Source organism: Rhinolophus ferrumequinum, assembly GCF_004115265.2.
Source record: "Rhinolophus ferrumequinum isolate MPI-CBG mRhiFer1 chromosome 15 unlocalized genomic scaffold, mRhiFer1_v1.p scaffold_54_arrow_ctg1_1, whole genome shotgun sequence".
In the NCBI taxonomy this organism is placed as follows: Eukaryota; Metazoa; Chordata; class Mammalia; order Chiroptera; family Rhinolophidae; genus Rhinolophus; species Rhinolophus ferrumequinum.
The window spans coordinates 13347657-13371903 of NW_022680357.1; the positions used below are offsets into that span (position 1 = coordinate 13347657).

General features: G+C 46.8%; 1 protein-coding gene across 1 annotated transcript in view; it reads left to right on the forward strand.

The window, feature by feature from the left end:
* The window catches only part of BMERB1 (bMERB domain containing 1), an 87035-nt gene extending 63181 nt beyond the window's left edge, over positions 1-23854 (forward strand). The window contains exons 3-6 of the mRNA XM_033101004.1: positions 12553-12626; positions 18400-18514; positions 19709-19791; positions 22324-23854. Coding sequence (XP_032956895.1) covers positions 12553-12626; positions 18400-18514; positions 19709-19791; positions 22324-22436 — 385 coding nt within the window. The 3' untranslated portion in view covers positions 22437-23854. The remainder of the gene's footprint in view (positions 1-12552; positions 12627-18399; positions 18515-19708; positions 19792-22323) is intronic.
* The last annotated feature ends 393 nt before the right edge of the window (positions 23855-24247 follow it).

Consider the following 24247-nt stretch of genomic DNA (forward strand, 5'->3'; position numbering starts at 1 on the left):
AGTCTGTGCTTCAATGTTCTATTGGAAACCTCGCTATGCTGAGAACTCTGTTTCCCAGAATCCTTTTCCCCATCTGGTTCCAGGTTAAAGGTGGGCCATCTGGGAGGCAGAGGGGAAGCAGCAGTGTTACTCTTTGAGGGCTGCCGTGGTTAGATGTGTGTGTAAGCAGAGAGGGCCACAGAGGTCCTGGCTTGTCCTGACTCTCCTCCACTTCCCATCCGGCGTATCTTCTCTGCCACCAGCCCTGACGACCAGCAGCAGCCCCACATCGTCTAGATGCTTGGCACACAAGGCAACCGCCGCCCTTAGACCCACCCACCTGCTGCCCCTCTGTAGCCCCACCTTGCCAGCTGCACTTGCCTGACTTGTTGGAGCAGCTGGCTGGTGACGCCTCTGCTCCTCACCTCCCTAGCTCCTTCCACGATTGTGGAAGGTCGAAGCTCTAACACGTCCCTCACCCCATAATCCGTGATGATTCTGGCCCCGATTGAGCCCTGACTGGTAGCAGCCAGAGGCTTGAGGTGGTGAAACTTGTCCATTTTGCACATGGCTGGCAGGTCCCCCAAGACCACTAGTTCTCAATTTTGACTCCCCTGGAGTCAAGGAATCACACTGGAATCACCTGGAGAGCTTTAAAAAGGAAATGCTGATGCGTGGGTCTTACTCCCAGAGTCTGATTTAATTTGTTCAGGTGTGGCGTGGCCATTGGGAATTTTCAAAGCAGTTGCGGTGATCCCTCCGACCCCCATTGCACAGACATCCCCCTCACCTCTTCCCCGGGTAAAGTAGAAGAATCCTGGTGTCTGTCCGCTGCTTATAGGTGACTCATCTTACTTTCTTTCCATATTTTATTTCTTGATGAAAATTGACCTCAGATAGAAGGTACAAAATCTGCCCTGGGTTGGCCTGGCTCCTTGCACAGCAATGGGTACCTCTCCCTCCAGTAGCTTAGGATTGTGATCAGAATGAAATGTATGTTTGTGGTCTCCCATGCTGTATGGGAATTCTGATGCCATCTGTTGTCTTCAGCATCACATCCTTTATCAAAATCCATTGATTAAGGCTTTAATTGAACCTGGTGCTGTGTTTACCAAGAAAATTATAATGATGAGCTTTCTGAAAGCTTATAACCAGTGCAGAATTTATAATCGTTGAGCAATGATTGCTTTCTGTTTGCTCCATTGCCCGTCTATTCTTGTTTTCTTTTAAATCTCTCTTTTTTTAAAAAAAAAAACTTTTATTTATTTAAGAGTGTTTTTCCAGGACCCATCAGCTCCAAGTCAAGTGGTTGTTTCAGTCTAGTTGTGGAGGGTTCAGCTCACAGTAGCCCATGTGGGGATCGAACAGGCAACCTTGCTTTTAAGAGCACCGTGCTCTAACCAGCTGAGCTAAACTGCTGCCCCACCCGCCTATTCTTGATCTCTAAAAATCAACACACAGTCTCCTTTTTTATTTTATGTTTTAAAGCAATCAAGCAAGGAAGCCAGGAGTTGGAAGACATGGGATTTCTGAGCATCTTCAGTGAGGGGTTTTGTGGTTAGCATGTAATAATGACAAAGGTGGTTTCTGGAGCCAGACAGTACAGCGATGCACTCCCAGCTCTCCCACTGAATATCTGCACAAACAGGTTCCTTATCTGTACCAGTGGTGCAGTCACAGTTCACCCTTCATAGAGTCGGAGGGAGGAGTAAATGAGATAATGCAGGAAAAGAAGTTACTATAGAGCTCCGCTCCTCTTAAGGACCCCCTGTGTATTAGCCATGAAAATTCTTGGGTACATCTTTCTGCAAACCTATAAAAGTGTTTTGGAGCTAGAGTTTGAGCCAAGACAAAAATCGTCCCTTTATAAAATGAGACCTAAATTTCGCTTTGAAAGCAACACTTTAGAAAACGCCTAAGTAAACTGACAGTTTGGCTTGACATGAGATCTCCCCATATGGAGTCTGGTGAGCTGTACCAGATCATGAAAAGGGGACTCTGTACCCTCTTTACACCTTGAAGACGGTGATTATCTATCCTGCTATTCTCCCACATGCTCGCGCTGCGTCTTAGGCCCGCCCTCAATGGCCTGGAGCTGTTCAGGGGGAAAACTCCATCTGTTCCTAGAACAGTTTACAGTAGGTCTGCTTCAGTCCTTGGGTGCTCTGGTGATTAAATTCCGGGAGCCTTGCTCGGGGCATCGTGTACGGCCTGGAGGAGTCAGCCCTCTGGCCATCTGTTGTCTGCCATCACTGTTTGGCCTTCCCTTTCGTCACATTGAGCCATCTTGAGAAACTTCCAGTTCCTCTCAACTTTCTGCCCTGACACAGTGAACCAGGAACGCGGCCTGGTCGCGGAATACATGCTGTGGCTGAAAGAGGATTAGACTTGGAGCGGGGACCTGGGTGGAGATTTTGGCTGTGTGACCTTAGGAAATTCAGTTGGTCCAGTTTTTCCCAACCAAACAAGGGTACACACTGGGATGATTTTAAGTAGTATTGGGGAAAACATTAATGAAGAACTTATTTTCATGTCTGTTAAGGAAAAATATTGGTTTTCCATTGATGGTGCTGTAAAAAGTTTTATATTAAAATTTGTTATATAAAAAGGGAATCAATGTAAAGAAATATATTGAATAAATAATAGTGGAGAGGGCATGAGACCTAGCAGACATTGCCATGGTGAAATGCAAATGATTGATGGTTAGGAAACACACTGAACATCAGAACCACTTCTGATACAAAAGTGGTTTTCTTCTACCACCAAATATGTGTTGCTTTTCCACACCAATTCTCTGATTCTCTGACCCCAACTGGAGAGCCAGTAATTCAGTTCCATTCTGACACTCTCTTCCTGGAGTCTTGGCCTGATCCTACAAGTTTCAGGGCTCACTCCCACTTCAGCTGCCAGTCTCAAGTCCCAGGCCACCCTCTCTTTTACCCAACCAACTACAAATTCGGGGTTCCCATAAGCTGTAGATTTTTGTCCAGTAGAAAAGCTAACTGTAAAGCTAATGGTTTTATTTCCCTAGAGGCTGTTAACCAGCTTCCTAGCTGACCTAGTAGTCTCATTCTCAGATTGTTACTAAAAAGTGCCCATGAATCCCGGTTCCTTAAATGCTCTTGGAATGAGGTTTACCATCTTACTGGTTCCCTCATGAATGGCTTCAAGTTTTTTCTTGTTTTCACAAGTGTTCATTCTCTATTTGTATGAGTCACATTTTTGAATTTTGAAAATATGCTTCAGCGTGCACCAGGTCCCAGAGGTTTCCCTGTGCCCATAATTTAGTCCAGCGAGCACTCACAGAGAATGTCTGTGAGCCAGGCACTGTGCTGGGCGCTGCAGGGAGGACGAAAACGGGTAGGACTGGACCCTCGAGTCAAGGATTTCACAATTACTTATGGGGAAATAGGAAATATATTAATTAGTTCTTACGCTGTGAGAAAGAGAAAAGCAGCGCCTGGCAGCCAGGACCTGGCCCAGCACTCACAGCGAGGCCAAAGTGTTCTCCTGTTGAACGTCAACAAGTTTGCCAATTGCCAGCATTAGACAAGGCCACTCTGAGACTGTGATCGATCAAGACAACAACAAGACTACGTCACGAGTATGTCTAAAGCAAATAAAGACGTGAACGTTGCCGAAACCACCACAGTGACCAAGCATCTCCATATCTTGGCCCATCTTCTTTCCTATGTTCTTGTCGCTTTACAGGTAAGAATTATTAAGACGCCCTGTCAGAGAATCACCCCACTTCCTGAAAACATCCAAGCCAGAGTAAAGGCCGTCTTCCTTTAAACTGTCCCCCAAGCACACAAAACAAGACCAAATCCTATGATAAGCCCTTTCTAACATCCACTTCCTGATATCTTTCTGTCCAGAATTGAATTAAGGGGCAAGCTAGCCAGGTACCAATCCATAGCTTGTACTACAGACTCCCTAAGGTGACACAAGATGGAGAAACTTGTCCCCATCAGCACTTCCCTCAGAGGATTTGTGTGGTTGGCAGGACCTACTGGGAAGAGAAGGTTGTTTTGGTTAGGATTCTTGGCTGAAAGCAACAGAAATCAACTCTGCCAGACTCGAGTGAAACAGGATTTACTGGAAAGCTAGTGGTGGGGTAGGGTGGGACAGGGGCTCATAGAACCAAAGGGAGTCTAAAGGGCCAGGCCTGGGAAATGGGTAGGAATCAAGCGGGCAGGCCACAGGCCACAGGACCAAACTGGCCCGGACGCCACCACCATTGTCACTGGACACCACAGATCCAACCTCACAATCCGTTCCTCTCTGTGTTATTTACTCGGTGGTCAAGGTCTTGGGCTGGAGTTTCTGGTAGGCTGACCCTGGGAAAGGGGGGGTGCTCCCTGTTTTAAACTTCTCTAATAATGACTGACACAATGAATGAACTCTACAACTAGGATTTGGATACTGAGCAATGGAACATTCCAGCTTTTGTCTGTGACAGGAACAAGACACACACACACACACAAACACCCAAGGGTCCGGTGTGGATAATAATACTAGGTGGTCTCTGAACAGCATTCTAAGTAGGGTAAGTCCTGCTATCTGCAGATTTTTGTTTTTGGGAAGAGGTTTATGCTGAATTGGTGTCAGTGCTGAATTTCATGGAACAGTAAAGGAGAAGCTCCTTGCTGCCTTAATATGGGTGCCCACGTCACACTACTTGGATTAGCACACAGGCTTCACCATTTTACTAGCTGTGTGATTCTGGTTGAGCCACTTAACCTCTCTGAGCTGCAGGATCTTCATCTGTAAAAGAGAGATGATCGCATAATATCTACCTTGAAGGGTTGTTATAACCCTTATACGTATAAATTGAGATAATCTGTACAAAGCACTTAATGCCTAGCACATGGTAAATTCTGAATAAATGGTAGCTAAAATCATCACCATCATCACCACCACCACCACCACTATCACCACCATCACCATCATCATCACCATCATCACCGTCGTCATCATCACCATCATCACAATCACCACCATCACCACCATCACCACCATCATCACCATCATCACATCACCATCGTCATCATCAGCATCATCACCGTCATCATCACCATCACTGTCATCATCACCATCACCATCATTATCACCATCATCGCCATCATCACCATCACCATCATCACCATCATTATCACCATCATCACCATCATCATCACCATCGCCATCACCACCATCATCACCATCATCACCATCACCATCGCCATCATCATCATCACCATCACCACTGATAATCTTTTTCTCACCCAGTGCTCAACTTCTTTTCTAAATAAATGTTGAATAAATATTTAAAGAACGTTGAAGAGGCACCCCCAGATTTGCCCACCTGTTGATTCCAGCCAATGATGTTAAATTTTCAGGAATCTTGCCAGCCCATTGTTAAATCGTTGGGAGCTTGAAACCTGCCATGGTGGGAGTATTTACCCCATGGAATTTGGCAAATGATACAAACCAAGGCTTCTACCCTCTCCCCACTCCCAGCCAGTTGTTAAATTATTTGCCAGCAGCACCACTAATTATAACTACGCTGCCCTGGCTTTGGGTCATCCAACAGAGGATTCTTGCTATTTCTTTGTGGCTCACCAAACCGTAGGATCCTGCTCCCATACAAAGGAGGCCACTGATCAGTGGTGCTAAATAAACATGAGGATGATTTAAGTGTTAATTTACCTATCATCAAAAGCAGATATGTTTCTTTTTTTGTGTTTTTTTTTTAAGTTTTTTTTTTTCATTGGGAAATATTTGGGAACAGTGGGAATATTCAGGGCCCATCAGCGCCAAGTCGTTGTCCTTCAGTCTAGTTTTGGAGGGCGCAGCTCAGCCCCAAGTCCAGTTGCCATTTTCTATCTTTAGTTGCAGGGGGCGCAGCCCAACATCCCATGCGGGAATTGAACCAGCAACCTCGTTGTTAAGAGCTTGTGCTCTAACCATCCGAGCCATCCGGCCGCCCAAAAGCAGATATGTTTCTGATGGTACATGGTGCAGTGAGTCTAGTGGAAATTGTGGGTACAGATTATAGATAGCTCATGGCTTCAGAAAAGGATGCTTGATGCTTGGGGCCTTTGTAGGAGCAGGGCTAAGCTCCTGGGTGGCCCAATCCATAGGGTGTGCTAGAATGGGTGGAGAGAGGGGTGGGGAAGCCTTTCCTGGGGTTTGGCGCTTATAGATTGTGTTTCTAAGCTTTGTTTTCTTATAGGTGCTAGATGTTCAGTTGAAAGGAATGACAGTTTTAGAATTCCTCTATAGGAGGGGTTTTCTGCCAGGAATCTGGTCACAAGGAAGGATGGGGATTTATTTGAAAGCTGCATTTGCAGTAGCAGGCCCACCGTTTTTACTGAGATTGGTTTTCTACCTTTTTTTTTTTTACTTGTACTGTACGCAAAATTGGGGAAAGTGTAATTGCCCATCTCAAAAAACATTTTTAAAACACTGAGGTGGTTTTGACGACTAATGGAAATTATGGGATGAGGCTGAACCCTTTCCCCAAGAAAGTCCACTCCTTGGAACTGCCACAGGTTGAAAGCATTTTAAAAGGCTCTGACTACAAGGACAGGGGTACTGGGGCAGAAGGGGACAACTTGGTACATCTGGGTGGCATCTCTAGCCAGTTTGTTGTCGTGGCAATTGTCAGGGCTCTGGATTCGGACTGTCTTCTTTCAAATCTTGCCTTCATTCCTTGCCAGCTGTGTGGTCTTGGATGATTTACTTAATCTTCTATAAAGTTAGGAATGATGGTACCTGCCTTACAGATTGTGAGAAATAAATGAGATAGTGCTACGTCCCGTGCTCAGATGAATGGTAGTTTTTGTTAGTATCAGCTCGAGAGAGAGATGGATGTAGGAACCAGGAGGGAAGGTTTGGGAGAGGAGACATAGCACCTGCAGGAACTCAGCAGGTATTGGAGAATGAAAGGCACAGGAAGACCCAAATGCTGACAGAGCTCAGAATAGAAACTGTATTGATAGCAGAATCACTTGAATTACAATGGTTAATTGGATTTCTCGGAGGGTGACTCACTGCCTTTTATAGATGCCGTTGCCCTTATGGGGTCTTTGTCATGGGATTTGAAAATTTTCCACCTGCGCTTGTAGTCTTGAGGCCTTGTTTCAATAAAAATCCAGGGCTGTGAGTACCCCATGTCCAACTGCCAGCGTGCCTTCCTCTCTTCCTCATGTGTTTACTGTGATGTGTCAGGCATGGGTGATGTGCTAGAAGCACAGAGGGAAGAGGCAGAGTCCTTTAAAGGGTACGCAGTCTATGTAGGGAGAAACACAAGAGCCTGATGATTATTAGGAGGTGGAGATGTGGAGAAACAGGGAGCTATGACAGCAGGAGGAAGAGGAGGAGCCGTTCCACCTTGGGAGCATCAGGAAGGTTCCAGAAGAGGATGCTCGGGTTGTCTTGAAGGCCACATAGAATTAGTCTGAGACAAAGGAGTTCTGGGGTGGAAGAGGGAGTTGAAGGAAGCTAAGGCTTGAAGGTGGCAGGTCAGGACTCACAAACATGCAGAAGGGCTGCTAGGCCACATGTGAGCTCTGCATCTAGAGATGAGGCTGACAAAACAAGCCACAGAGAGTCTGAAAAAAATTATCCAGATAATACATACATATTGTAAAAAAAAAAAAAAAAAAAAGAATTGTGCAGAGAAGCAAATGAAGGAAATAAAAATTCCTTCACAATAAGAGTTGTAATAGTTTGAGTGGAGTCTTGCTGTCTTTTTCCTTTGCATATGTACTTTGCAAAATTGGATCAGTATTTCTTAACCAGTTTTTTAAAATGTGTTTTTTTCTCTTATCAATAACATCTCTTCTAAACATCATTTTTAATGCCTGTGTAGAATTCCATAATGCATATGTACCATGATTTATTTGAGCAAATCCTCTATTATTGTTGGATGTTTAGATTGCTTCCAGTTGTTTGCTGTATTGCACTAGGCTGTATTACACATAATCATTGCTAAATCGTTACGGTCCCCTTAATTATCTCCTTAGGATGAAATCCTGGAAATGCTATCACTGAAGTTTAAATGTTTTCAAGCCCCTTGAACATATTTTCCCAAATTGTCCCAATTTTCTACTCCCATCACTCCACTGGCCATTTTTATTAATTCTCCGTGAGGCATTTCATTGCAGTCTTTTCAAACTCCCACATCCCTAGAAACTTGTCAACAGAGGGCTCTCCAGTGGGAATGGAGAGGGGCAAGACTAGGAGACTGGCCATTTTTCTAATCACTCCGCCTGCAGAAGACGTCCCTCCTCCCCCAGCACAGAAGAGGCTCCCTGGGCTAATGACTGCTTAGAAAACGAGGCTGAGTTTGAAAGTCTGGCCTCCCTCGTCTTACAGGATTACCAGAGAAAACACAAGACACCCAGTGAGCTCTGAATTTCAGATAAACAACAGATCATTTTTTAGTGTAGTATGTTCCAAATATCGCAGGGAGTATCCTTATGCTAAAAAAGACTTGATATTTATCTGACATGCAAATATAACTGCACGTCCTGTGTTACCATTTGATAAACCTGCCAACCCTGTCACCTTAGTGTCTTATCTCACCCAGTCTGTGTTGGCTGTATTTTCTCAAGGGGACTTTTGAGAAGATAGTGCAAGCTGGCCAGCAATAATTTTTTAATGGTTGTTGAGTTCTTCCTTGTATAGTTGGAAAATTACACATAACCAGTGCCCCATTATTGGGCATTCATATTGTTTTTTCTTCCCTTTTCTTCCCTTCCCCTTTCTTCCTTTTTCCTTCTTTTCCCTTCTCTTTCCTCCCCCGTCCCTCCTCTTTCTCCTCCTCCTCCTCCTTCTTTCTCCCTTTCTCCGTCTGTCTCACCTGGTTGGAGCCTAATCTTCATTCACATCTTTAATTCTCCGCAGGCCACTCAGCCAAGGGCCTCAGGGCTAGGAGTAGGGAAGCCCAAGGCCAGAACCTCTCTCCCCTCCGCAGCTTGCTGAGCCATCCAAGGGGACAACCTGTATGTGTCAGTCTAGGCACTAACTGGCTAGCAATCGTGGGATACAAGTAGAAACTAAGAAATGAAGTCACAAAACTTAGTATTTCCGTCAGTGAAGTGAAGGACGCGCAGGACAAATGCTGTCTCAGAAACTGCCAGATCGCATTAGCGGGTGCCCACAGGAAAACTGTTGGCCAACCTCATATGCCCTGGGCACAGCCCAGATTCTCTGCAGGAGCACGGAGAAGAAGGCAGTGTGGGTTCTGCACCCTCAGGGAAAGCAGCGGGGCCGGGGGCAGCCCTGTTGTCTCGCCATGTGGCCTTGGTAGTGGTCTCGTGGTGTCTCTTGGAAGTGAAAATTGAGTCAGGAAGCCCAGCACACATTTGGCTCTCAATCAGTGTTTTCTGAATGATTGATTTATTGGATGAGTCAGCAGATCAATGATCAGTATTCCCCTCTCTGGGAGTTGATTTCTTTATAGAAAGTGAGAGGTCTTCCAGCTCCAGAAGCTTGGTTAGGCTCGGATTACTTTCCATGGTTCTTTCTGAAGCTCAGGACCCAACATAATTTTTGTACGAAGAGCCGGCTGGTAAAATGTTTAGACTTTGGAGGCCATACGGTCTCTTGTCACAATTACTCAACTCTGCTGTTGTAGCTCGAAAGCAGCCAGAGATAATACGTAAATGAATGGGCATGGCTGTGTTCCAGTAAAACATTATTTATAGACATTGAACTTTTGAATGTCGTATAATTTTAATGTGTCCGGAAATGTTCTTTTTCTTTTGATTTTTTTCCCCTCAACCATTTAAGAAAGGAAAAACCAGTCTTACCTCATAGGTCGTATACCAAAGCAGGCAGTGGGCCAGATTGGGGCCATAATTGATCAATCCCGCTGAAAATTCAAGAGCAAACCCATCTTCCAGGAAGTCCTTTGAGCTCTTTAAACAGAAGTTCGGAGTGAGGATGCTCTTCCTCCTTGGTGCACATAGGATGATCACGTCATGGCTGCCACACTGGCTTTCGTAGACACATTGCCGTGCCACGCTCTCACTCTAGAACCTAAGATGGCTCCCAGGTTGAGTCCTTCATAACCCAGACCTGTATATCACCAACACGTCCTGTTTAGGGGGACTCTTCCAGGGATACCACACCCCTTTCTTCCAGGGATACCACACCCCTTTCTACAGTCAGTATTTGACTGAGCTGCGCTCTCTGCTTGCGTGCCTGTTCCCTTCTCCCTGACGGTTCAGACTGGGCCCCTCCTGTCACTGGCACCTGAAGCTGAGAAGCCTTCCCCCAAACTACTCTGATCTCTGTATTCCCTGAACTCCAACCACCATTTGGGACTTGCAGATCCCCAGCTGAGAGATCAGACTGCCTGGGTTCACGTTCCTGTCACGTACTCTGACCTGAGCAAGTTCCCAACACCCTCCAAGGGATGAGAATAATATGCTCACCTCCCAGCGTTGCTGTGAGAGTTAATTGAGCTGATTTGTGTAAAATGCTTGGCCCAGAGCCTGGTGCTGATCGTACAAAAACATTAATAAATGCCAGCTACGATTATACTTCTGTATTGTTTGACCTTTTTACAGGGAGCCCATATTTATATAACATTTATAAAGACCAAAAGTACCCTTTAAGGTCTAAAACAACACTAAACAATATTGCTGGTAATTTTTTAAAGGTAACTTTTTAATTGACATATACACGCAGAAAAAGGGCAGAAACCCCAAGTGTTCAGCTTGATGAGTTTTTCATTGTTGGTAATTTTCTTTCTAAGATGAATCAAAACAGAGACAATCTAGAAAACACCCCAGCAGAGAGGAGAAGAATCCGTGCTTGAGGGAGGTGACATTCTTTTGGGAACAATGTCACAGCCAGGCCAGGAATGAGAGTCAGCTCACAACCAAGGGAGAAACCAGGTAACGCACACACCATAATCGTGCCACAGGGAGAAAAGTGGCAGCATTGCCTTCAGTGACGCTTGACAAAGGCGTCCCTTTCAGGGATGTGTCACCTGAGCCAGCAGGAGGCACCTCTTTGGTCCCTTGGTCCCTAGCCTGATGCTGAGAGACGACTGAGCTCACAGGCTCCCTGGAAATGTCTCAACACTTCTTCTTCCCCAGGGAAAGTGTTGAAACTCATTAATGCAAGAACACTAAACAGATGTACACATTCATCATTTATTTCAGTGCCATTAGGTTTGAGGAAACTGAAATAGCCCACGAAAGTGAGCCTCATTCTTTGATGCAGGAATGTTGGCTAAGATTGTTCAGGAGTGTCTGCCAGCTGACAGCCCAGCTGCTCACCTCCTTCCCCAGGCCAGAGGGGTGGACGGAAGTAGCCTTTCCTATGGACCTACTATGTGTGCACACAGCACAGGGCTGCCTGCTCCCTACCTTCTGCCTCCCCTGCCGAGAGTTCAGCTCATGAGGGCAGGAGAGGCTTCTGCATTCCTAGAACCTCTGACGGTGGCAGACATAGTAAATGCTCAATAAAAGATGTGCAGAACTAAGGCATATGCACCCCCCCCCCCATGGAGAAGCAGTTTGATAATATGTCTCAGTGGTTGTAGACATGCTGAGCCCTTTGTACTCAGTGGATCCACTTCTGAGAATCTATAGCCCCCACCCCGAATAATCCAACAGAAAGAAAAAGCCTTTCGTGAACTCATGTTCATCCTACAGTGACGAAAATAGCACAAACAACCTAATAAACCCACCTAAGTAATCGAGACAAGGACATAATGAAAAGAGCCCTGAAAAATCTACTTGGTGAAATTCCAGGCAGCCATTGCAAATATTGTTTACAGTAAGATGAGTTAATATTGTAGCAAACACACACAAAACTATAATACGTAGCACAGAATTGTATGTGCACCCCAATTACTGAGATTATAGGAGTGAGCATTCATCCTTTCACACGGTTGGTGGGAATACCGTGCACAATCCCTCTGGAGGGTAATTTGAAAATTCCTATTAAAATGCAATGTTCATGTTACTTGAACCAGCAATTGCATTTCTAGGAATTTATTTTTCTAGAAATTTGTTTATTTTTAGGAATTTATCCTAGAATTGTATCAGGAAACCACCGAAATGTCTAGGAATAGGGGAATAGTTAAATACATCACTGTATATCAAGTTCAAAAAATTGCAGAACGTTTTTGAATAATGGCACTGACGAGATACATGATAGTATAAGCATAAACACTTTTTAAAACTCTGGAGGAATATATACTAAGCTGTTGACAATGATTCTCTCTAAAAGACAGAGGGAGATTTTCTCTGTGCTGTGAATTTCAATAATGTTTAAAAATTTTTAACAACGAAACGAGAAAACACTGAACCTGCAGTGTGAGCTCGCTCATAGAAGCCAACAAGCCAGGCTCATGAAGACTGGCAGGATCACTAGCAAGGTGTTACTATTAGCAGTGACTTGTTTTTCTTCTTTGGGGGGAAAAACGTCTACAAAGAGCCTGAGTGGCCTTTACCAAGGTCAGCTCCCTCCCACAAATCCTCTTTGTTGAAATGGGGCTGGTGGTCAGGGTGTACAATGTTCTGCCCATGTAACCCGCTGTCGGGCGGTGTCCTGTCTCCCCAGGATGGATGACATCCAGCTCTGCAATGACATCATGGACCTGAAGCAGGAGCTGCAGAACTTGGTCGCCATCCCAGGTAACCGTTTGGGACTCCACCTCAGTTAAGCAGCTGCTCAGAGCCCCCAGCCTGTCCCGTCTGTACCCCTTAGGGCTGGACGACAGATTCTCCTCCTCTCCTAGCACGGCCTCGTTGTTGCAATGAAGCCTTCCCTGATTGTGTGATTCAAACACAGCTGTGTGTCAGGCAGACCCAGGTTCAAGTCCTAATTCTGGCCACCTCCTTGACCTCAGACAATCACTTTCTCTCTCTGAGACTCAGTCTCTCGTCCTCTGAAAACAGGGTAGTAACAGTACCTAACTCATTGGGTATAAGTCTCATTGTGATAAATGAAACAATGCAAGCCACGTGCTTAATTTGGTATCTGGTCCAATGTAACAGTTCAGTACATATTAGCATTTGTCACTATCATTATCCTGCTTGAGAACAGATAGAGTTCGGTGGTTACAAGCTCTGACTTTGGAATCAAAGCTAGATCTGTCACTTATTAATGACATGACCTTGGGCAACTTGCTTCACTAAAACAGTTTCTTCATCTGTAAACTGGGACAATAGTGGTATCTACCTCATGGGGCTGTTGTGGGATTGACGGAGGGCAGAAACATGTAAAGCGCTTAGCACAATCCTGTAGTAAGCGCTTAGCACAATCCTGTAGTAAGTGCTTAATAAATTAGTGCTGCTATTATTATTATTAACAGAATTAATGTCTACTCATCCTTCAGGTCATAGCTTATTTGGCCCCTACTCCCAAGAAAGCCTCCCCTGCCCATGCAGGCTGGGTGAGGTGCCCCCCCCAGTGGTTATTCTTATCAAAGTACTTATCAAATAACTGCCTGTTGACTAGTAGACTCATACGTCCTTCTCTAGACTCCCGTGCTCCTTGAGGGCCTGGCAGGTACTAAGAGGAAGGTTTATCAAATTAACCAACACAAGCCTGTTTCAAGAACCTTGCCTTGGCCTTGACCAAAAACAGCACAGGCCAGATAAGCACCCTCCTCCCACTGTCATTGCCTTGGAGGTTTTTGCCATCAGTTCAATAAGTGTATCTCAAGAGGCTGCATTGTTGGTAGGTGCTAGGCTCGCAGTGATGAACAGAAAATGCTTCCCTGCTCTAAGGCGTTCACAGGTTCATAGAAAGAGATGGCCTGACACCCAGTGGATATCTATTATGGAGCTAGAAGTGCAGCACAGCGCGCTGTAGAACACGGCATTGTTCTAAATGCCACGACACTAGGGACATTTGGGGCTGGATACTTCTCTCTTGGGACCGGGGCGCTGTCCTGTGTGCTGTCGGATTTAGCGTGAGTGATCCCTGGCCTTTACACACCACCTGTCAGTAGCAGTCCCCCTCCTTCCCAGTTGCAACAACCAAAAATATCTCCAGAGGTTGCCAAATATCCTCAGTCCAGGGGTGGGTGGGGGGAGGGGTAGTGGAAGGGGGTGCGGGTGGAGTTGGACAAATTGCCCCCTTGTAAGAACCACGACTTTAGGAGTCCAGTGATTTGCGTTTGAATCCAGGATGACCAGCTAGATGACCTTCACGGAACAACGTAATTTCTCTGAGCCTTAAATCCCTTGTTTGTGAAATGAGGTCACCCGTCCATGGTTGTTGTGACTATGCCATGACATAACATAAGATCGCAAATGCAAAGCATAGGATTCTTGTTCGGACAGTAGTGTGTGCAGTGGTAGCAGAACTTTCAGATACCATCGCTTCAACGAGCATGTGCTAGGTGCCAGGCGCTGTGTGGGCCCTGGGAGTATGTGAGCCCGTGGACAGTCCTGACTGGAAGGGGGTGACAGCTAAGGGGCATGGGGTTTCTTTTGGAGGTGATTAAAATGTTCTAAAATGGATTGTAGTGATGGTTACATAACTCTGTGACTAACACTTTGAAATGGTGAGTTGTACGGTACGTAAATTATGTCTCAAAAAGATTGTTACCGCAGAAAGGAAAAGGTCAAACATAAAACAGTTTTAAAAATGGGGAAAGAGAGCCAAGTCTAGACACCACTGCCTAGAAATTCCAATTCGATCCATGTGGGGTGCTGGCATTGGTCATTTATGAAAGCTTGTCATGGGACTGTGATGAGCAGCCCAGGTTGAGGGTCACCAGGCCAGTTCAACACTCTATTTTATAGCCCTTCCCACCAGGAATAGTTGGGTTGGAGGGTACAAAACCCAACCAAGCTGCTGTAAGCACAGAACGAGAAGGTACTAGAAGAACAGTGGAGACTCCTGGCCCCAGGGCTTTGTGTTAGTTTCCTAGGGCCGCCATAGCAAACCCACAAACTCAGTGGTTCAAACAACAGAAATGTGTTCTCACAGTTCTGGAGGCCAGAGTCGGAGATCAAGGTCGGCCTCTGGACGAGGGCCCTTCCTTGCCTCTGCCAGCTTCTGGGGGCCTCCCGTCGTCCTCGATGTTCCTTGGCTTGGAGATGCTTCTTCAAGGTTTCGTCATGGCCTTCTTCTCTCTATGTGTCTCCGTGTGTCCTCTCCTCTTCTTCTAAGGACACCAGTCATTACATCAAGGGCCCATCCTAATGAGTATGACCTCATCTTAACTAATGACATCTGCAAAGATACAATCTCCAAATAGAGTAGACATGAAACCCTCCCAATACAGGCGTGAAGCTCTGCCCAACTCGCAAAAAGAAAAGGAAAGCGGTTGGAACGTTCTTTGACTCTCTCTTTCTCTCTCCCCCTGTCTCTCTCGGGTGCATATTCCATGTTCCATTTTGTCCTGTAGCACATGAGCCAAGGAAGGCCACTCCATCTCCTCTCCATGATCTTCCCACACAAGACCCCAACTCTCAGGGCCTCTGTCCCAGTTTTCAACGTCACCGGAGACTCTGATGGGCCCAACATGCGTTGGCAGGACTTGTGGGAGAAACCGAGGCAAAGGAGATGTGAGAGCATAGCCACTGGGTGGCCAAGGCCACCTCAGGCCAGAGGGGCCCCACGCGGGGTTGTGGCAGCCTCTAGAGCACGTGTGGAAGTAGGTGGGAGTGGGGGGATCTTTGGTCAACACAGTCACGGTGGCCAGGCTGACAGGACCGGGACTCGGGTGAGAAGAATAAAGCGCTCAACTGGAGCACAAAAAAATTCAGTAACCAGGCAAATAATGTTTTAAAATACCAAAATTCATGCCAAAAAATCCACAATGAACAAAATACCAAAAGTTTAAATAAAGAGGAGATGAACACTGATACTTAATGGTTAGAGGCCAGGGATGCTAAAATTTGCAGCGTGGGGACAGGCCCATGTGAAGAACGGGTTCCTCCTCAAATGCCATTACCTGTCCAGCCAAGAAACGCAGGTTGCCAAGGTCATAGGGCCAGTTAGCCGCAGAGCCCAGGCTCTGATGGCCGGCCCCAGGAAACTGGATCACCCCAACCACTGTTGCACATCTCCTTTCCTCTCATGCATTCCTACTCACCTCTCCCCACTTTCTCCCCTGATTCCTTGTTAAGAGTCTCTCTGTGTATTCCCTGGATCACTGCCAGGTTTCTAGATGGACTTAGCTGAATTTACAGGGGAAAATGATGCTCCGGCAACACATCAATAAAAGTGTTAAGGAAAGAGAGCATGGAATGGCCAAGAAAATCACGTTTTGCCAGCCAAGATCAGAAAATAATTCACCAGCTCCCTGATGGTGGGTGCCTGTGATCTGAAAGGACACCTGGGGCCTCCCTGCCTTGAGGGCTTCTCAAGGACAAACCAAGATGTCTCCAACCCCCCAGCCCCCGCCCTAGCACTGGGGATGCTTGGAGCTTGCTGTCCCTTCCCTTTGGGCACAGAAATAGTATCTCCCTCATAGGGTTATTGGGAAGGTTTAAATTAGTGATTCTCGACCAGGAGCGATTTTTGTGCCCCCCCCCCACCCCCAGGGGACATCAGACAATCTGAGGACAGTTTTGGTTGTCATAACTGGGGAGGACATACTACTAGCAAAGAGTGGGTAGAGACCAGGGATGCTGCTAAACATCCTACAGTGCACAGGACACACAACAAAGAGTTACCCAGCAGAATTCTCAATAGTGTCAAGAGTGAGAAACCTAGATTAAATGAGAATGGAAAGCTCATGAGCATATAAATGTAGCCTTCAATTTATTAAGCACTTACCATCTGCCCACTTACGTTGTGAGATTTGCTTTCCATTCATCAAATCAGTATTTGTTCTTTTGTACCTGGTTCAGTAAATATTTAATGTGTAGGGCATTTAATCATTTGTGCCCAGAGTCACACAACTAGGAAGGAGAGAAGCTGGGGCATCAAGCCAGGACCGTCTGGTTCCACAGGGAGGGCTCACAGTTGTAACAGGGGCTACAAGCCAGGGAGACTGGGTGGGAGGCCTCAGCACCGTCCAGGGAAAGGTACTGGTGACCTGGGGAAGGAGATGTCCTGGAGATGAGAAGCACGTTGGAGGGTCACACTGGCAAGCACGTGGAGATGTTAGGAGTCACATGTGTGATGCCAGAAAGCAGTGAGTAAAGTTGGTAAGCTGGCGGTACTCACTAGCAAGTAGGTGGGTGATGTTGGCAAGAAGAGGCCCACGTCACCAAGCAAGTGTTGAAGCCTGTAGGTAGGTGGGTGGAGCCTATGGACAGGTAGGTGGTGCCTGTGAGCAGGGGAGTGGTGCCTGGAACCAGGTGGGTGGGGCCTGCAGGCAGGTGGGAGGTGCTGGCAGGAAAGGTATGTGACACACATAAGCAGATGGCATGGAGACATGGGTAAGTAACTGGTTCGTAAGCTGGCACAGACCACTTTGAGTAGGCACCTTCTCCCGTGAGTTGCTGGGAGGGGCTGCATGAGTGGAGGCTGGGGGATGCCTGAACTAGCGAGAGATAGAAAACAAGGGTGAATAACTTGGGCAGGGAGGTGTGTCAGTTACTGGGGGCCCTGCCAGTCGTTACAGACCCCCTGAGAGAGCTCAGCGAGCAGGGTGCCTTGGAGAGACCATGGGTGCTGTGTTAACTCACCTGCAGAGGGTTGGGACGTGCTCTGTGGTGCTGACGAGAGATTTGGGGAATCCCGCCCACAGGACCCACCAGGGGAGGAATGATGCCACTTTCATCAATGCAGTGAGAGCTGGGAATCCCGGGGCTGTTAGAAATCCCATCCTCCTTTCCACTTCTTCTGGTGAACAGGAGAAGCCTGTTTTCTCTCTTACCCAAATATCATTGTCGCCTCACCTCTGATTCTGCCTCCAGATGGAGAGGAAATTGTCCACACCAGTCCTAGGCGGGCAGATGGACAAGCTGCCCCACGTGTTTTATCTTCTGAAGGGGTCTGAGCAGAGGGAGCCGAAGCGGGATTACGTTTCTGGCCTCCTAGTTTTCTCAGTCCTTATTTCCAGCCCTGGTTCTTTTGTTTTCTCTTTCGTGTTCTAGCCCATGGTACTTGGGACAGAACTAATTCCATTGGCGTGGATGCTTTCCATCTGACAGATTGGTTTGCCCTCGCTATGGAGTATTTTCCTCCTGGCACCCCCACCCAAGCCCTCGGAACCCTCTGTCTTTTGCACGACCCCCTTGCTGCATCATTACCATGCTGAGCGCTCACTGGCTGGGCTTGGTGCTAAGCCACTCACTAGCCTCACTGCACTTAAGCCTCCCTGGGTGTATTTTACAAAGGAAGAAACTGAAGCTTGAAAAGGACAAGTTGCTTCTCCCAGTTCACCCAGCTAGTGAAATGGTAGACAGAGCCAGGATTCCATCTTTGGCCCCGCGGACTCAAGTGCTGTCAGCAGCTCCATTCAGCGTTTCTTTGCTGGTGTTTTCTTCTTCCCAGAAAAAGAAAAAACCAAGCTGCAGAAGCAGAGAGAAGACGAACTGATCCAAAAGATCCACAAACTGGTGCAGAAGAGGGATTTCCTCGTCGATGACGCAGAGGTCGAGCGGCTAAGGTGAGTGGCTGGCGTGTCCCCATGCACCGGGCTGCTGCAGCTCAGCCCTCAGCATCCTTCCAAAGCCATCGTCACAACCTCGTCTATCAGGCATGGCGCTGGTAAACATGCTCCAAACACTGCATCCAAATGAACCCCAACCTTCTAGCCCGAGGACCCGTTTCCCATTCAAGAGAAACCCAAGTCTAGCTCCAAACAGTCTAGCAAAGGCCTGTGGGTCTTAACTGAGTGTCATTCAAGGAGGTGACTAGGGAGAAATTACATCATATTACACATGGCAGAGCTTCCTACACATTCTCTTCCACTTCTAGAAACTTGGTTTCTACAGAAATTCTGCCCCCTGTACAGACTTGCTTCCTTGCCTGTCCTCTCTACTTCCCAGCGTTTTTTTCCTTTCCCGTCTCCTTGGTGGCTCTGATGCCCCTTCAGGGTCTCCTATTCGCAGATGTCCTTGATCTGAACAACCATGGGCCTGGAGCCACGGTGCCTCTGGAGGAGGCAGCATGGGAAAGATGTGAATGTTGATTCTTGAACCTTTTTGTCCCAGAGCAAGCCCTTTGGAGCCCTCCATAAGGAGAGGGGCTCACGGGACTGCTTCTACCCCAGACGGCCACTTCCTCTTTACTCTCTGTGTCCTCCTGGGTCCTCTGAGGCCCTGGGATGTTCCTGGTTTAGCTCAGGCAGGTCTGGCCCACTGAGACTTCCCCTCTGAGACCTGCTACATACCTTGTGGGAGCACCAGTGCGTAGGGCTACTTAAAGGTACAGGGTCAGGTGAGATTTTGCCCAGCCCACTGAACCCCCAGCAGGGAGACTGGGTCCTCAGCCCTCGGGTCTCACACACACCCAGGTACGCATTTACTCCATTGTCGATGTGTGTCTCTGCTTCAGACCAGGTCCATCAAACACAACATACAAACACCATACACGCATACACAAAACATGCACACACCCTCACACATAATATAACACACAAGTACCACCCATACACAACACACAACATACACATGCCACCCACATATCACACATACCAACATGCATGCACCGTCCATACATAACACACAACATACATGCAGTACCCATAAAGCCTGTTACATGGTCCCACACACTTAACCCCTTGCCTCATTTCATCAGTTCCTCAATGTTATCCTTGCTTATTGTACTTTTTCTCTTGTCTTTACACGTCTGTTCACAGGGAGCAAGAAGAAGACAAGGAAATGGCCGATTTCCTGAGAATCAAGTTAAAACCTCTAGACAAAGGAACCAAATCTCCAGCCAGTGAGTGCATGCATTATTTCTTCTCTTCCTCCTATCCAAGAGAAATGGAAATTTAAAAGAGGTCTGGGATCCAGAGAAGGCACAACGAAATGTTTATTAGAGATCAAACTTGGGCCCAGGATGGCAGCCGGCAGGGCCAACTCCATCAGAGTACAGCTGTACAGTGGCCCAGGGCCCCACACTAGAAGGAAGGGTACTGTGTCTGCGTGAATGTTCAGCTATTGCAGTCTTGAAAATCTTAAGAATTGTGAAATAAGGGGCCCCGCATTTTCATCTTGTACTGGGTTCTGCAAACTAGGTTGCCGGTTCTGGCAGCAGTTGTCACTCCCTAATCATACAGGTTGGTGTGTTTCATAGAAGGAGCTGGGTGGCCACTGAGGCAAAAAAGGTGGGAACTGAGGTTCAGGGAGCTCTGGCCTCTGTCGGAGTTGGAGTTTCTGGGGGGAGTGGAGCCAGAAGCAGGCTTCTGAGAACAGTCGCCTCACAAGATACTGAGAGTAAAAAGGGTTTCGTGTGAAATAACGTTTGGGAAATGCTGCATATCTGACCCTGTATATGGAGGGGTCCTCATGTTCATTAGCATATTAAACTGGTAATGGGTCCTGGTGTCAAGGAACAAGTTTCTCTCTGTTGATCCAGTGAGGCCTCTATCAGTTATAAGGAATGGATGCCCAATTCAAACTGTCTCTAGCAAAAAAAAAGGCAGGGAAGAAGAGCAATAAGAACCAGGGCTTCAGGGGCTGGACACTGTTATAACCCTTGCTTTCCTTCCATTTCTCATGTCTGCCCTCTTTGTATGTCAGCTTCATTTTCTCCTACTACACAGGTCTCCTCCATGGGGCCGAAACTCCAGCACCTAAACTTAGCAGCAAGGCAATACCACAGGTCCTCTCTCCTGGTATCTAAATGTATAAATCTCAGGGAAAGATTCTGATTGGTCTTTCTTGGATCACGTTCCCACCTCCTAGGCCCATCACATTATCGAGAGGCTGGGATGCTGTGATTTGCCAGGTCTGTGTCACATACCCACTCCTGTAGCCACAGGGACATGAGCTGTTATCAGAGTAAAAGGGACTAAAAATCTTGCTAGGAAGACAAAACCCAAAAGCTGCCACTGTTGACTATAGCTACAAACCTAGTTTTACCTGATTATCCATTAATATCCTATGAAAATACAGTTGTACAGTGTGGGGCAATTAAAGAAGAGCCATGATCTCTTCTGCAGGCTCCTAAAATCACATGGTACATAAATCCAGGATCCTCGATGGACTGTCGCTTCCATAAAAGGCAAATTAGAAAAACTCCACCTAACCCTGTGGAGAAGGAGTAAGGAAACTTCTTAGGTTGGTGCAAAAGTAATTGTGATTTTCGCAGTTTTAACCTTTTAAACCGCAATTACTTTTGCACCAACCTAATGCATTCCGTATAGTGTTATGGCTAGAAAAAAAGAATTCTTATAAGAAATCAAAACACCAACTTATACCACATGCTAAGTGTGGGGTCCAAATTTACACTACTTATCTGGTTTTAGAATCCCAAGTTGAAAAATTAAAACTAATCTAAAACCAGTGAAATCTCTGGGACCCCAGCAAAGTAAATGCCAAGTTGCTCAATAAGGACCCTTCAGCATGCCATAATACACAGTCCACAGATAAAACAACCCCCTGAAGATGAGCTCTCAATAAAAATTTAAAACTCCTGAAGAATTGAACCACCATGAGAAGAGTCAGTAGATGCAACAAAAAGAGTAAGTCTGTCCTCCCAAGGATGAGAAATAACAGACTTATCTAAATGAGACAATAAGTATATTTAAAATTATTAAAGAGATAAGAGAAGGAATACAACCCAAAATGAAATAGCAGGATGCTATGAAAAAAGAATAGATTTGCAATTAGCTTTCTAAAATAATTATTGTTACTAAAGTAAAAACTGAATGGATTAAATACAGAGACTCAGCTGAAGGGAGGATTCATAAATTGGAAAACAGAGCGGAGGAAATTACCCAGAATGCAGCACAGAGACAAACAGATGAAAAATTTGAAAGAAAGTTATGAAACATGGAAGATAGACTAAGAAGGTCCAACTTATATCTAATAGGCATTCCAGAAGAAGAGATAACAGAGCATGAAAGGAGAATGTATGGGCATTTTCCAGAAATTAAAGACATGAGCCGTCAGACTGAAGTGACTTGAACAAAATTCCCATTTACTCATTCACCAAATACTTCTTGGATGCCAGACCCTGTGATAGGCTTGGCAGATACAGTGACAAGGAAAACTGAATAGGATGAGAGCTAAAACTGTGGCTGGAAGCTGAGGACTGAAAGCCAGTTGGCCCACAGGGAAGTGGGAACTGTCACTAAGTCCCTGTGAAATGCACACCGGCTCTCCACACCACCTGATCTGTGGAGCTGAAGCAAGGCCTGGCCAGGGGTTGGAATGGGACTGGGAGTGCAGGTCAGGGCTCTCCTTACCTCACCTCTCCCTCTCTGCCTTTTTCCCTCTCTCCCTCTACACTCCTACCTTGCTGCAGGCTCCCGAGCCGAGAAGAAAGCAGAGCCCCCACCTAGCAAGCCCACAGTGGCCAAGACCGGGCTGGCACTCATCAAGGATTGCTGTGGGGCCACCCAGTGCAATATCATGTAGCCCTCATGTGGGGCGCCCCCAGGGCCACGGGAACCCCCCTCCCACCCACTTGTCTTCATAGCTCCCATTTCACCAGGGCCCAAGAGCTCTCAAAGGCGGAAGGGGTTGAAGGCAAGCCTGTGACTGCCGCCAGGGGCCGGGGCGTGGCGGGCGGGCCCGGCCGCCCTGTACACAGTGTAGCAATAGGGAGTCCCTCACCGTCGCATGGCCCTCCCCAGAGCATGCTGAACCCAGGAGTCTGTCTCACCGTTTATCCAACCACCAGGAAAGGTCCTCCCTCGAAAACGTACATCTCCACTTCTATCTAGCTGTATCTAAGCCACCATGCGAATGAACTGGGAGGGGCCTGTTGCCGAGGTGTGGATCGTCGTGACTTTTCAACACTCTAGCGCCATGTTGGACACATCCCCCAGCCCCCCTCCTAGCGCTGCTGTCAGGCCTGCCCCAGGCAGGCACAGCTCCCGTCTGCCATCTGTCCTCTCCCAGGGGCTGTGCCCTGGAGGGCTCCACGCAGCCTACCTGCCTTGGAGACACAGAGGGCCCATCTGTAAAGAGGGAGCTCGAGTGTGGTGTCATGGTCACGTCTCTGGTGTCCTCCCCTCCTCTGTCTGGGCACAGGTCACACCAGGAGCGTGTCCATTTGTGTTTGGCTCTCCCTTCCCTTGCATTGGCTGCCCCAGATGTGTGGAGCAGAGGGGATGGGGGCCTGGGCGGGAGCACACCCAGTGCTTGGAAGAGGTGTCAGAGAGCTGGAGGCTCCAACAGCAAGGCAAGGGCAGACAAGAAGGGGAGCCAGAGCAGATGCTGAGCCAGATGCTCTTCACCCATTGGGGGCCACCAGAAGGAGTGCCAGCAGGACCCCACTCACCAGCCTCACACACAGACCTCCGTAAGCAGCAGCGACGGTGGCGGGCGGGAGAGGCGGCCTGACCCAACCGTGTCCCATGATTCAGTGGTGTATTTGAACCAGCCTAACAATTCCACCTGTGTAACTTGATGTATATATGCTACAGCCAGCTCGGCACAGCCCATGTGACCTTTCTGTGTGTGTATGTGTCGTGACCGGCCTGAGTAGTTAGCATAACTCAAGATTTGCTGATGTACAATCATCCATTGAAGAAAATAAAAATGGAAATCACGTACACAGCATTTTTAAAGTTTTTACTTTTTTCTTGACTCTGGAAGTAATCCATGTACATAGTAAATAATTTAAAAAGTCTAGAAAATATATCTTTTTTGGTTTGGGTTTTTTTTTTTTTAACTTTCATAATTCCTCCAACTAGAGGCTACTGACATTTTGGCATATATGCTTTCAGGCTTTTTAAATGCATTTTTTTTATTGATTGGCATCATATTGTACCATTTTATAACCAGCTTTCTTTTTTCACTTAGCATCATATCACTGTCATTCTCCCACATCCTTAAAAGCTCTTTGTAAACATTAAACACTCGTCATAAATATCTAGAATGGCTGCTTAGTAATCATCTTCTTGATATACCGTAATTTATCTATTTCCTCACTACTGGACATTTAGGCTGTTTCTAGTTTTCCAGTATTATAAATAACATCATGATAAACATCCTGGGGCTAAAGTTCCACCTTAAGATAAACTCCTAGAAGTAAAGTTCCTGAGCCATTAATGGGTCGCATTTAAAAAACATATTTGTAAGTCAAAGGTAAATCTGAATGTCTCTCAAGCCACAGCAGCTGTGGAGTTGACACAGAATCTCTCTGAGGACCCCAGCGTTTTCCGTTTTCAGTGGCCCCTCCCACAACGTCTCAGATGTGTTTCTGCGTCTGTCCCAGCTTC